This window comes from Anolis carolinensis, chromosome 2 (genome assembly GCF_035594765.1).
Source record: "Anolis carolinensis isolate JA03-04 chromosome 2, rAnoCar3.1.pri, whole genome shotgun sequence".
NCBI lineage: Eukaryota > Metazoa > Chordata > Lepidosauria > Squamata > Dactyloidae > Anolis > Anolis carolinensis.
Genome location: NC_085842.1, coordinates 146,802,807 through 146,818,348, shown reverse-complemented (window position 1 = coordinate 146,818,348; position 15,542 = coordinate 146,802,807). Strand labels below are relative to the sequence as shown.

General features: G+C 40.7%; 1 protein-coding gene across 1 annotated transcript; it reads left to right on the top strand.

The window, feature by feature from the left end:
* Positions 1 to 5,757: 5,757 nt before the first annotated feature.
* tk1 (thymidine kinase 1) lies at positions 5,758 to 15,464 on the top strand. Its single transcript, NM_001291393.1, is given in 7 exon segments — positions 5,758 to 5,873; positions 7,827 to 7,858; positions 9,038 to 9,151; positions 10,725 to 10,818; positions 13,850 to 13,939; positions 14,088 to 14,207; positions 14,344 to 15,464. Coding segments are annotated over 7 exon segments (702 nt in total). The 5' UTR covers positions 5,758 to 5,807; the 3' UTR covers positions 14,530 to 15,464.
* The last annotated feature ends 78 nt before the right edge of the window (positions 15,465 to 15,542 follow it).

Genomic DNA, 15,542 nt, shown 5'->3' with positions numbered 1-15,542 from the left:
TCAAGCACCCATCATCACTGGAATCAATCCATTTCTATTGATTCCTATAAGAGCAACTGTACATGGGATGACAGGACCTGTACCAGCCGGCCTTTGTGCAGCCACAGGGACACAAAAGGAACATTAATGACCCGGCCCTCCTCCAGTACGCCAAGAGGTCCTGCCCCATTTCTCCACAATGTCATTTCCGCTTTCCCAGGAATCGATTCCATAATCCACTCACTGTGGGCAACATACTGATATGAAACACAATGGACACTAGCACCAGAGCTGTTAAGACTCATTCACTGAGGACTTATGACACAATGATACTGACAATAAAACCCATGGGACCAACTTTGTTCATCCCAAAGTTGGACATGGTAATCCACTCAGGAAACTATGTGTTCTTTTGTCCTGCCCCCTGTTAGCCATTGGGGAGCTCCTTCTTTGCAGGCTTTTAAGCAGAGGCTGGATGGCCATCTGTCAGGGGTGCTTTGAATGCAATTTCCTGCTTCTTGGCAGGGGGTTGGACTAGATGGCCCATGAGGTCTCTCATGGCCCATGAGGTCTCTCATATTTTCCAGCTGGATTGATTAAAATTACCTCGGTGGCTTCTTCGACTGATGAGACTTCTTGATTGAGTTGTAGCTTTTTAATCTTGCCAGGCAGAGATCCACAGGCAGCCCACTGCTGGTACCTCTTATATGCTTAACAGATCTCAGTATTCGTGCATTGTATTTCGCTATCCGTGGTCCGGATCTCACTATCCGCGACCCCTTTAAATTGTTCAATTTCATCTGCAGCATGTAGAAACAGGTGGAATTGATTATACTCAGCTTGCTGTTCTTAGAAATACTTTGAAATTGGTATTTTTCCATGGGATGGGAATTTGTCTATTTGCCTGTTTTCAGTTTGTTTTGTGACATTTAAGTGTGAGCGTTCATGTGGGCAGTCTATTAGTGCCCCTCAATGCTTCTTGCTACCACTACTCTTTGGACACAGAAAATTACTGGCAAATAATGATATCCTCCTTTTAAAAAAATGTTGATGTAACTGCGCAATTGCACGATTAATTTTTAAAAACCCTCTTTTATGTGGGCACTCTGCAAACGATGGAATGAGAGGAGACAACAGCTCATGTATTCTTACTGTATTGAGTCTAAGATGCACTCCCTTCATATAAACATCTTTCTCTGTGTGTGTGTACATATGTGTGTGTATGTATATGTATATTCTGTTGGTGGTACTAAAATTCATGTGCGTCTTGCAATTGATGGCTTCTTCAAATTGATGAAAAAAGGTAATTGTGAGAAAATGAGGGTTTGATTATTGGGCTCCCAAACCATATCTATCACTGCAGTTGTCCCTCCAAGTTTTGATTTTGACTTTTGAGGATTTGATTATTTACAGATGTGATTAAAATCTTTCTAGGAATCTCTAGGTCCTCCGGTATGATTTGTGGTCAACTTCCTTTGATCATGCTGGAGGATCTAGACATTTCTAGAATAGTAAATACATCCTGGGTGACATACTGAAAATGGATGCAAAATGAATGTACTGTTCACACTGGAAAGGGGAAAAACACATCTAATGTAGTTTTCCACAAAACATATGATAAAGCAGTTTGATACCATTATCTGTAAAATTGGAATTTAAAGTATGCCATTGAACCTGTTCTGTTTTGTGTCTCCAGCTTCTCTGATCCCTTGCCACTCCCATGCAAAATTAAAAGCCTTCTTCTTTCTTCCATGCTCCCCAGTTTAGCAAATTCTACGCTTTCCTGATGTGTTCTAATCACAATTATAATGAAGTCATTATAAATGTTTTTACACCGTGAAACTGTAACAATTTTCTTAGGAACAAAAATATGAGATGCTTTCATATTTATGCTGTTAAACAAATAGGTCTGTCAATACTGAGTCCCAAATGGCCATAAGGTTACATTTGATAACATTAACAGCCTTTTGCTACTGCCACTAAATATGGAAATGTACTACAGTGAAACACTCTGGTTTTCTCCCCTGTAAACAAGTACATCAGTAATTGTAATAGCTTTCAAATTATACATCTGTGTTATGTACTGTTTTTAAAGTGTATTACTCAAATGAGACAGCTGTTGAATTACATATGAAAAGAAAAAGAGAAAAAAATCTGAGAAGGAAAATTAGTAACATATATCGACTATTTAACTGTGGCAACAGCTAAATGGTCAAAAACCAGGCAATCTATGTCATGAATTCTGAAAATTGTTGACTTCCACCACCCTAATATTTTCTAAACAATTCTACCATCTGCACATGAGCTGATAAAGACCAAAAAAGGGGGTCTGTTTTGCAAGACTTTCTTGCCCTATGTGTATTAGACTCAAAGAGAAACTGCTTTCATTTTAAATAATTAACATAAATTGCAATCATTTTTTAAAAAAAACATTATAGTTTTCTCCATGAAATAAAGCTTTTCTCCAGAAGTTAACATGTTATTTTGATCAGAAGTTAACATGTTACTTTGAGATCATAGCATGGTCAAGAAACCTAGTTCGATGTATTTTGGCATTTGAAGTAAGTTTACCTGCCTCAGGGCTGTTAGTTATTTCACAAAATGAAATAGCAGTAGTTAGCACAGCAGGCTAAACCGCTATGCTGCAGAAAAATCCTGCCAATCAAAAGGTCAGCAGTTTGATCCCAGGTCAGGGTGAACCCTGGTTTCCATGATTGAATGGTTGCATCTATAATGCTGATTTCATCTCCCCCCTCTAAAAGGAGTTATTAACAATGTGTTATTCCAATGGCCATTAAAAAAAAAGATCAAACAAGAAACAAGTCAGGTTTGACATATTATTTCTCAAAAACAAAGTTAAATACTTTTAAAAAAGCTTAAAAAATAAAATTATTACAGTTTTTTTCTTTTCTTACTACCCTCAACTTTTTAAAGCATTATAGGTTGAATATCCCTTATTTAGAATGTTTTGGATAAGCAATGTTTTGGATTTTGGGGACATTTTGGAATTCCTATATTTGCATATACTTCTTGGGAGCTGGAACTCAAGTGTAAACATGACATTCACTTTACATACATAACCAGAAAGTTATTTTAACATGTTATTTTAAATAATTTTGGGCATGATACAAAGTTTCTGTACATGAACCACCAGGAAGTGAAGGTATCACTATCTCAGCCATCATCCCGAACAATCTGGGAGTATTTTGGATGTCGCATTTCTGGATAAGTGATGCACTCAATCTGTATCATGCTTTCTAAGGACCCTAGTCACTTCACGATATGTCCACAGTACGATTGTAGCATTGTAGCCATTTTGGCTTCTGGTGGTGGCACAGTGTGTTAAAGCGCTGAGCTGCTGAACTTGCAGACCAAAAGGTCCCAGGTTCAAATTCTGGGAGCAGAATGAGCGCCCACTGTTAGCCCCAGCTCCTTCCAACCTAGCTGTTCAAAAGCATGCAAATGTGAGTAGATCAATAGGTACCGCTCGGGCGGGACGGTAATGGCGCTCCATGCAGTCATGCGGGCCATTTGACCTTGGAGGTGTCTACGGACAACACCGGCTCTTTGGCTTAGAAATGGAGATGAGCACCAACCCCCAGAGTCGGTCACGACTGGACTTAACGTCAGGGGAAAACCTTTACCTAATGTACTATCCATCTCTGTCTAACGCCCCCTTGTGGCCTCCACCCGGATAATGGAACAATACTCTGGGGTCCCTTCCACACAGCTGAATAAAATCCCCCATTTTCTGCTTTGAACTGGAATATATATAAGTGTGGACTCAGAAAACGCAGTTCAAAGCAGATATTGTGGGATTTTTTTTGCCTTGATATCCTGGGTTATGGAACCCCGGTGGCAAAGTGTGTTAAAACACTAAGCTGCTGAACTTGCAGACCGAAAGGTCGCATGTTCAAATCCCGGGAGCGGAGTGAGCGCCCACTGTTAGCTCCAGCTTCTGCCAACCTAGCAGTTCGAAAACATGCCAATGTAAGTAGATCAATAGGTACCGCTCCGGCTGGAAGGTAACGGCGCTCCATGCAGACATGCTGGCCACATGACCTTGGAGGTGTCTACGGACAACGGCTTAGAAATGGAGATGAGCACCAACCCCCGGAGTCAGACATGACTGGACTTAACGTCAGGGGAAACTTTTACCTTTTTTATTCTGGGTTATATGGCTGGGTGGATGGGCCCTGGGTTGCTATGAATTTTCTGGGCTGTATGGCCATGTTCCAGAAGCATTCTTTCCTGATGTTTCACCTGCAACTACGGCAGGCATCCTCAGAGGTTGTGAGGTCTGTTGGAAACTAGGCCATGGAGTTTATATATCTGTTGAATGTTCAGGATGGGAGAAAGAATTCGTCTTTTTTAGGCAGGTGTGAATATTGCAATTGGCCACCTTGATTAGCATTGAATAGCCTTTCAGCTTCAAGGTCAGGCTGCTTACTGTCTCCTCTGCTGGGAGGTGTTAGCTAGTTCTGATTGTTTCCTGTCTGGAATTTCCCTGTTTTCAGTGTTGTTCTTTATTTACTGCCTTGATGTCAGAGTTTTTGAATACTGGTACCCAGATTTTGTTCATTTTCAAGATTTCCTTCTTTTTGTTAAAATTGTCCACATGCTTGTGGATTTCAATAGCTTCTCTGTATAGTCTGCATGACAGTTGTTGGAATGGTCGAGCATTTCTGTGTTTTCAAATCATATGCTGTGTCTAGGTTGGTTCATCAAGAGCTCTGCTATGGCTGACTCCTCTGATTGGATCAGTCTGCAGTGCCTTTCATGTTCAATCAATCAGATCCCGCTTGAAGATGAAAAGCTATTCAATGCTAATCAAGCTGGCCATTTGCACCATTCACACCTGCCTCAGACAGACAAGAGTTCCTTCTCCCACCCTGGACATTAATGTATAACCCCCCATTGCCTAATTTCCAACAGACCTCACAACATCTGAGGATGCGTGCCATAGATGTGAGCAAAATGTCAGGAGAGAATGCTTCTGGAACATGGCCTTACAGCCCGGAAAACTCACTGCAACCCAGACATTTCGGCCATGAAATCCTTTGACAATACATTGAACAATACACTTTTTTTTACTGGCAGTAACACTCCCAGCTGCTCTATCTTAATAAATAGCCTGTAACAAAGAAGAAAATGAGATTTAGACTGCTTCTGCACAGCAGAATGAATGCAGTTTGACCCCATAACTACCATGGCTCAATGCTCTGGAATAATGGGATTTGCAGTTTGGCAGGAAAGGGAGTGGTTCTCAATCTGGTGTCCCCAGATGCTTTTGGGCTTCAACTCCCAGAAATCCTAACAGCTGATAAACTGGCTGGGATATCTCGGATTTGTAGGCCAAAAACATCTGGGGACCCCAGGTTGAGAACCACTGGGCTAAAGGTGTTGGAAAACTACAACTCCCAGTCTCCCAAGGTATTGAGCCTGGGGGTCAAATTGCTTTCATTCTATGTAGATGAACGTATCTGCAAACAATGGAGAAAACGACATTTTGATAAGACCAAAGAGTTTTAAAAGACTAGTTCCGGGAGTGTGTCTGCCTCTCCCCCAATCCGCAAAGCACGCGAGGAGGAAGCCGTCCTTCTTTAGCCTCTGGAGGCGAAGGCGGTCAACCACTTCAAATGAAGTTTTTTCCCGCCTGACTTGTGATTGGCTAGGACGCGCTTAAGTGTGTTTTGAGCGCCAGTTTGGTGCCAGGGCCCGTTCTGATTGGTCCGTTGTTCGCGCTGGCTATAAAAGAGGCCCAAAACGGCGCGCTCAGAGGAGAGGCTGTTGGTTTAAGGGTTTGTGTCTTGAAACGTTTCGGGAAGATGAACTGCTTGATGATGCCAGGGGTGCAGCCGGGATCGCCTCGCAAGGCCCGGGGCCAGATCCAGGTAGGAAAAGGAGATCTTTTGGGGGGGGGGGGGGGGAGACATTGAGAGTTTGGGGTGCCGGATCCGCAGTTATGGAGCTTTTATATACAATGAAGTGTGAAATTGTGTCTTATATAAACTAGCTTGGGTACACGGCGTTGCCCGAGTTATTTGAAAAACTCGTTTAATTGTCCAAAATGCATAAGATTGTGGCTGAACTACAACTCACGTCGTGCTAGGTTAACCCTGAGAAACTCCATCAGTACTTAAAGTTTGTTATGCTGCGCAAGTTTGCTCTGGATGCATCATCGGTGGGGTTCAGCGTGCTCTCTAGCTGTAGAATAAACTACAACTCCCTTCAAACCCCTCTAGTAGGTTGAGTTAGTCATGGGGGCTCTGTGTGCTAAGTTTGGTCCAGGCCCATCGTCGGTGGAGGTCACAGTTTCCCTGGTTGTGGGTGAACTACAACTTCCAGAAAGGAAGATCAGTTTCCCCAAATCCCTCCAAGTAATCAAATTTCGGCATATCATGTTTGTGTGCCAAGTTTTGTCGAGATCCATCCGTGTTTGGATTCACAGTGCTCTCTGAATGTAGGTGAACTACAACTCCTCCAAATCAAGGTGAATTTGCCGCAAAACCTCCAGTATTTTTTGCTAGTCATGAGGGCTCAGTGTGCCAAGTTTGATCCAATTCCATCTTTGGTGGAGTTCAGGGTGCGCACTGATTGCAGGTGAACTATAAATCTCAGTCCCTACAACTCCAAAATGTCCAGGCCAGTTCCCCTCAAAACCCAACAGTATTCAAATTTGGGCATATCAGGTATGCATGCCAAGTTTGGTCCTGATCCATCATTGTTTGGGTTAATAATGTGCTCTGGATGTAGGTGAACTACAACTCCTCCAAAGACCTCCAGTATTTTTTGTTGTTCGTGGGGGTTCTGTGTGCCAAGTTAGTTCCAAGTCCATTATTGGTGGAGTTTGGAGTGCTCTTAGACTGCAGGTGAACTATACATCCCAGTACCTAAAATGCCTATGAATCATGATGAATTCTCCCCAAATCTCTAGTACAAATCTCTAGTGTTGGATAAGTGTCTCACTTATTCAACACTCACTTATCCAATGTTCTGGATTATCCAACACATTTTTGTAGTCAATGTTTTCAATACATCGTGATATTTTGGTGCTAAATTCGTAAATACAGTAATTACTACATAGCATTACTGCGTATTGAACTACTTTTTCTGTCAAATTTGTTGTATAACATGATGTTTTGATGCTTAATTTGTAAAATCATAACCTAATTTGATGTTTAATAGGCTTTTCCTTAATCCCTCCTTATTATCCAACATATTTGCTTATCCAACGTTTTGCCGGCCTGTTTATGTTGGATAAGTGAGACACTACTGTATATTTTTTTCAGTTGCTAATCAATTCCTCTGTTTGCTGTGTGCCATAGGAAAGAATAGGAAAGGGTTATGGGAGAGGCAGTGGGTGGGGTCATGCAAATTCCACTCCAGTGGAGAGAGTAAGAAACACTGGGATGTCTGTGGGGTAGGAAACACACAAAATCTAGGATGAAATTGTCCCTATAGGAAAGCCTTTAATTGGGTGGTGGGCAGTATGGTGTTTGTGGAGGAGATAGGACATGTTCACGGCGCTCATCATAACCTGCAATGTCATTGGAGGGAGGGCCATTGGTGTCTCCTAAGCTGTGGGAACTATAGCTGTTTGTGTGAGTGGGAGGTTGTCTAAGTGGACACCCCAACCACACAAACATACATGTTTTCACTTTTGTTATGTGTACGGTATAGATAGATAGATGGGAAAATCAAGGCAAACCTTTTTGTTACTGGTTTTATATTTTCAAGCTGTGGATGGTTAAATCCGTGGATACAGAATCCATGGATATGGAGGACCAACAAATACTTTAATGCGGTAAAACTCAATACAGTTTTTCTCTCTTTCCCCACTTTAGGTCATCTTTGGACCCATGTTCTCCGGGAAAAGGTATCTGATGTTAGAAACATGAAATTAACATTTCACCTTACTTGGATCTGAACAAAACTATGACTTGGGTTCTGGAGTTTCTGGGTTCTGGTTCCATTAAATATTAAAATACTATCAATAGTATTTACTAGTGTTCTCATTATAATCTCTCAGGCTGGATCTACACTGCCATATAATGCAATTTGCTTTATATGGTCAGTATATAGACCTACGTAATGCAGCTTAACTACCGGTACATTAAACTGTGTTGTATGGTCTACGCTGACCATATAATGTAGATCCAGCCTCAGTGAACTTTAACTGTGAATTCCTGTACGGCAGAGGTTGTACTAGATGTTCCTTGGAGTTCCTGCCTGCACTTTCATAAAATGCCGCAGAAGGTGAAGTCCAGGTATTTTGGACTACAGCTCCCAATATTCCTGATAGGAGTGTTGGAAATTGAAGTTCAAACTGGGTTGCTGTGAGTTTTCTGGGCTGTATGGCCATGTTCCAGAAGCATTCTCTCCTGATGTTTCACCCACATCTATGGCAGGCATCTGTTAGAGGTTGTGAGATCTGTTGGAAACTAGGCAAGTGGGGTTTATATATCTGTGGAATAATGTCCAGAGTGGGAGAATGAACTCTTTGTTTGTTTGAGGCAAGTGTGGATGTTGCAATTAATCACCTTGATTAGTGTTGAATAGTCTTGCTGCTTCAAAGCCTGGCTTATTTCTGCCTGGGGGAATCCTTTGTTGGGCAGTGTTAGCTGGCCCTGATTGTTTCATGTCTAGAATTCCCCTGTTATCAGAATGTTCTTTATTTACTGTCCTGATTTTAGACAAATTAACAAAGGATTCTCCCAGGCAGGAATCAGCCAGGCTTTGAAGGTGCAAGGCTTTTCAATACTAATCAAGGTGATCAGCATTGTCTATCTTTCTTCTAAAGCTGTGATTGGACCCTGTGAGTGGAATAGAAGTAATTCCCATGATTCAGCTTTCTCATTTGTCCAGACCTATAATGCTGCTGTTTGTCTGATGGTAAAACAGTAAGGAATGCCTTTAATCAAAGGGCTTGGTAGGGAAATGTATTTAAGGGGATGGGGGGGGGATAGCAGGCATTTTGAGTTTTTTTGTGATCAAAGTAGCCAATTTTATGCTTCAATTCTCCTCTGGATGTGAAGTCTCCCTTTTTGTTTTGCAGTACTGAACTCATGCGTCGAGTCCGACGTTTCCAGATTGCGCAGTACAAGTGCCTCTTGATCAAGTACGCAAAGGACACACGCTACTGTGTCAACGGAGTTTCCACGCATGACAGGTGAGTCACTAAAGGCATTGTATACACTATTTACCCTGATAGAAAGAAAATTCTAATGTAATATTTTGTGCTTGTTCAAGAAACAGCCATGGGCACAACGCATATGTATGTTCTATGTCTTTGATCATACCAAATAGCTATGCAGTATATCTGACAGCTTGCCATTCCAAGATTCCAACTTTTGCTTATACAGTAGAGTCTCACTTATCCAAGACTCACTTATCTAAGGTTCTGGATTATCCAAGGCATTTTTGTAATCAATGTTTTCAATATATCATGATATTTTGGTGCTAAATTCATAAATACAGTAATTACAACATAACATTACTGCATATTGAACTACTTTTTCTGTCAAATTTGTTGTATAACATGATGTTTTGGTGCTTAATTTGTAAAATCATAACCTAATTTGATGTTTAATAGGCTTTTCCTTAATACCTCCTTATTCAAGATATTCACTTATCCAAGGTTCTGCCGGTCCGTTTAGATTGGATGAGACTCTACTGTATTCAGTTTTTGTGCTTTACACAGTGTTTGTGCGTTGAACTTAATGTATGATTGGTTTGAATTCTACACTGTAGAATTAATGCTGATTGACATTAATTTATGAGGAACCAGTCCTCTTTGGTAGACTCCATAAAACTACAAGTGCCATGACTCCTTACCATTGAGCCATGATACAATGCTAAGGAGTCATTGCAGTTGTAGTTTTATGGGGTCTGTCAAAGAGGACTGGTTCCTCATAAAAAGACAAATCCCAGGATTCCATAGGATTGAACCATGGCAGTTAAAGTGGTATCAAAGTGGATTAATTCTTCAGTGTAGATGCACACTTAGTCTTTGGTGACGTGTAGGAACTGATCAGGACTTCTGCGTTCTGCATAGAGATACATGTAAATTAATACTCCTTGTGTAAGCAGGAAAGATATCCATAAGGAATTTAATAAAATGAGAGTGACAACTAAGTTCAGATATCATTATTTTATAACTTCTGTAAGAGTGCTAATTTTTTGATAGCTTGCTATTTATTCTTTGACTCTCCAAACATTGCTGAATTGCAGCTCCCATTACACCTAATAAGCATAACTCATAATTAGGCATAATTAGAATTCTACCCAGCATCATTTGAGTGGCCACATGACTCCTTATACGAGCAACCATCCACATCTTAGGGCAGTTCTTTTGCAAATAATGGCTTATGTGCATAGAAGCAAGTTTTGCAAGAATGAAAATGTAAAAGTAGCCACTTTGTGGTGTGGCCATCCTGGCCCGCAAGGGGGGGGGGGGTTGGGAGTTATCACTCCAAAATTAATTTTCCCAAGCTCTGTCACGCATCTACTAGGAAATCATTTTGTACAAATTGCTTTATCTGAACTTTCCTTACATAGCCTATGGTTGATTGTAGCTCATATTTTTAGTATAAATTGTATGATTACTGTATCTCTACTGAACAGCATTATACACATAGAAAATGACAGGGAGGCAGACCAGTTGTGAAGAGACAATCTAGATTTGAGGGTAGTGGGCACACATAATGCCTGATCTGAGATGGAACATTTCTTTTTCTTTGCAGGAACACCATGGAAGCTGTATCTGCTTGTTGCCTGAAAGATGTGCATCAGGAAGCTCTCAGCTCTGCTGTGATTGGCATTGACGAAGGCCAGTTTGTAAGTTCATTGTGCTGCTCTGATTTAATTGAGTCCAGGGCTGCTAATTCTCTCCCAAAGAGTTATTGGGGCAATACTTTTATATTTACTTACTGTTGAGCTCCATGAGCCTTCTGGGGCGTCCTGTGTAGTGTTGCACTGTAAGCTCTGTGAAGCATGATCAGAGCTCATAAGAGTGAGAGATACTGGGAGTTGTCATCCCAAAAATAACTTTCCTGAAGTTTGAGAAGACACAAGTGTAAGTGTTATTCATCAGACCATATTTTTCCTGGTTCCATGTTAAGGCAGTTCCCTCAGTAAACTAATTTTAGTGTGCATATCTGTTACAAGTAGGCTACTCAAAAGAGGTTCCTTGGAAATTACTTTCTTGGCGGTGAGCTTTTTGGCTGCTTCAATCGGGTTGTACGTATATTGATGAAAAGTTGCAACTGACATTTTGTGTAGTATAAGCTGGAGTGAACAGGATATAAATGAGTATACTCCTGACCCATTTCAGGCACAAACGGTGTTGTGGTCGCTGCTGTTCTTGCAAGGATAACGAATTGGTTGATCCTGATTGGATGCACCTAAGCATTTGTTTTTTTCCCTCAAAAGCAAGCAAATATTTCAGGAAAAATAAGAAAAATAGCTGTGCCTTTGCTGTGAATAAATCCCAAAGATATACACTTCGCTTTATGAATGTAAAATATTTTCAGAAACAGAATAAAACAAATAACCCACTCCAAGATTATTTCAGCCTAACCTTGATACAGAGCAGGATTCTGAGATCTTACTAGTGCTGCTAGACTGCTACTTCCATAACTTCTCACTGTATAAACAAAAGTTAATGGAGGTGGAATCCAGTTGCACATTGCAGTGTATTTTTTTTGTTTCATGTTATGACATTGCAGTTCACTGCAAGTTTGCGCCCTAGTTTCCATACAATTTGATCCTGCCATGTGTTTTATTGCAAGGAATCCTCTTCACTTTGTCCACACCAGTGGGCAAATTGCAACAGGATGTATCTGAATGTCTTTGTACTCATTTTGCTCACCTTGGACTGTTTTCTTTGATGACATTTCTGTTCATGCAAGTATGCATGAAGGTGTTTGTCTTTGAGGTTTAAAAAGCACAATTACGGTGAAATTTCAGAATACAGTGTTCCCTCACTTATCGCAGGGGCTAGGTTCCAGGACCACCTGCAATAAGTGAAAATCCACGAAGTAGGGACACTATATTAATTTTAATATTTATACATTATTTTAAGTCTTTATCAACTAATCGTGTGTTGATAAATCACCTCCTTCTCCTGTTGCCACTTGGGCTCATTTTATCTCCCTTTGGCTTCTACCTCCTCCCTTCCTTAGGCAGTAAATTGTAATTTTTTACGATTTATAATAGTTTTTTAAAGAATGTATTGAAAAACTGTGAAACAGCGAATCTACAAAAAGTGAACCGCAAAGTAGTGAGGGAACACTGTACTCCAAACTGCAGTTAGAATATTGTACTGTTTATAGCTTTTCCTGACTCACTTAAAGCTACAAAAAGTGACCTGAGAGTGAAAACTCTAGAACTTCAGTTCCATTAGAAGGTGCAGTATGTTTCATCTTCATTTTTCCAATAGATCCCCTTCCTGAAACCACCTCCTCCTGTTAAAACTTTGAGGACATGACCAGCATGGGAAAATATAAGCTATATTCCTTAGAGTTTAATTTCATATTCTTGTGTCTGTAAGATTGATTGAAACTGTTGTTTGCAAAGTAACCTTTAATAACAAAAGTAATAAAACTGGATAATGATGTCAGTGTTTGAGAGAGTAAGTGTCCTGTTTTCAGAATGAAGATTAAGGAAGTGAAAGTAGTTGAACAACCTGTGGCGTAACAATGTAGTAAGGAAGTTCAACACACCTTGCTAAATCCTGTAACATAATACTGGTTCCTTGTTTTGTAGCAGTAAAAAAAAAAACTTGTTGCGTCTTAGGAGAATTCATGTCAGTCAGCTAAGGCTGGTTGGTGTGAAATGGAATTGTCCTCAGCGGAGTGGTTTGCATATCAGCTGCTAAAAATTTGTGAATTGTGTTGTGTTGTTTAACTATTACTTCTCAGAAGCAGCATTGTTAGATGGGCTCCTCTCCTAGATCTGTAGTGTCAAACTTGTGGTCCTCTAGGTGTTTTGAACCAACATTTCTAGCCATTGGACAAGCTGGAGGCCCAGACATCTGGAGGACCACAAGTTTGACACCTCTGTCCTAGATGGAAACCTTGGGTCAGGGCACATTTGGAATTAAAGGCAGCCATTTTTGCCGTCTTGGTCCACTTGGGCCCAGGAGAGATTTTTTTCTTAAACAGAAGAACTATTATGCCATTTCCTGTTGTGAAGGTCCCTAAAACATAGTGGAAATGCTCTCCATGCTCCCTGTTTTCTTTTGCAATGTGGAAGGAGCCAGTAGAGGCACTCCCAAAATATCAATTTCAAGAAAGACAAACTGAGGCTAAGATGCAACTAAGTGGCCTAAGCTGAAGTCAACACAAATGAGATCTGTTCCCTCAAATATATACAAGTTGAGTATCATTTATCTGAAATGCTTGGTAAAGAAGAGTTTTGGGGTTTTTAAAATTTGTGTGCTCAAATATAATGAGATGGGAGAGAAGTCTGAATGTGAAATTCATTTGTTTCAAATACATTTCCTGCACATATCTTGAAGCTAATTTTAAACATCATTAGTAATTTTGTGATGAAATGGGAATCTGTGCGCTGAACCATCAGAAAGCAAAAGGATCACTGCATCCGTCACCTGTATGGACAGCTGTAGAATTTTGGAAAAGGGATGTTCAATCCTTACTGTCCTTTATTCCTACAATTTGTTTTGAACCTCAAGCAGATCCTGGGGCCTGTATTTACTTTCCACCCTGGATCCCAGTATCACAACCATAAGTGAGGGGGGGGGGGTCTGCTTCTTGTTTATCAGAACAGGATTTGCCACAACTGATGGTATGCCTTTTTAGATTAGAATTGTACTTTCCAGAATCACAACTTTGTTTCTCCCATCTAGTTTCCAGATATCATTGAGTTCTGTGAGGCAATGGCCAACGCAGGGAAGACTGTCATTGTGGCAGCCCTTGATGGGACATTCCAGAGGAAGGTAAAGTTTACCTAAATTTTCTGTATTTCATTTGGTCTTGCCTTTAAGTTGCCTCAAGATCCAGTCTTGGGCAAAAAAGTAGATATGAGAAAATTAAAACAATTTATATGGGCCTTCCAACTGTGATACATTTGCTGTCTCGTTGTAGGCATTTGGCAACATTTTGCACCTAGTTCCCTTAGCAGAAAGTGTGGTGAAACTGAATGCTGTCTGCATGGAGTGTTTTCGTGAGGCATCATATACAAAAAGGCTGGGAGCAGAGAAGGAGGTACGGTTCCAGTGAGTTTCCCCTTCCTTTCCTTAGAAAGGCAGATCTTATGAAATAGAGACATACCAGTGGTAAACGGAGAACAGGAATTTAACAATGAGGGACGCGATTAAAGCTCTTCTTTTGTCCCAAATAGGTGGAAGTAATAGGAGGAGCAGACAAGTATCATTCTGTCTGTCGCGTCTGCTACTTCAAGAAACGACCACAGCAGCCAACAGAGAACAAAGAGAACCTACCAAGTGGCCATAAGCAGTTGGAGCCTACTGCTTCCCGGAAAGTCCTGGGTATTTGTCAGAACATGCAGTGGGGCCCCTCAAATTGAATACAAGATCTAAGAGACTGTGAGGTGGGCTGGGACAGGAAAGCAATTATCCAAACTTCATTTTTGGCTCTAGGCTGCTTAAGCTGAGTTGTTGCAAACTACCACACTTGTGAAAGAAAACATCTTCTGTGTAGGGAAAGCAGGACTGGAGCCCAATGTAACAGGCTTTGGGATTTAGGTGTTCTGTGCTGAAAACTGCTCTCTGCTGGTGATGTCTTCTTTGCTTGGTCTCTAGAGGCAAGATTTCTTAATGTCCCTGTTCAACAGAATTGCTATTTATTTCCTCTTGCACAAGCCTTCCTTGCAATATTTACTTTTGAATATAACTGCCATTTCTGTTTCGGGGAACCATATTTCATATTAAGACCAGAACGCTACTCTTCAAGCTCTGTTCTCGTTGAGTATTTGAAGTCAACTTCCTCCAATTCCTCCAAGTCCTGGCCTGTGTCCTTTAGCAACTGGCTCATTTCACAATGTTGCTTGGATCTTAATAGCTATGCAGCAGTTCTGTAAACTTACAGAATGAGTCCTAGGACCAGAAAAGCCTTTCTTCAGCTGAAGTCTTTAACCTTGGAGTGTGTGGATAGAAGTTGAACAAGAAATACTTCAAAAATTGACTTTAAAAGTTAGACTTTCCCAGTGGGCCTTCAGTGTCTAATTCAGATTTGCTGGTAGCATCAATCATGTTCAGTCTTTATGCAACTGCTATCCCTCTAAATGTCTGCTTCTGACAAATTACTCTTACTGTTGTCTGCTTGGAGTGATGAATAATGATGCTGCATTCCCTTCGACAACCAACTTATGCTATTGCACTTAAACATGACCTCCATTTCCCTTCAGGGTAGTATGAAGATGTGTTGTACTTGCCTGTAGGTTTCATGTAAATGAAAGGTTGTTTTTAAGTAATGTTGTCTTAATAAAAATGTTAATATTCAGTATTTGCCTCTACCTTGGATCCTATTTGATTTCTAACCTCATTTGTAGGGGCTAGCCTTTAAGTTGAAGAATTTGAC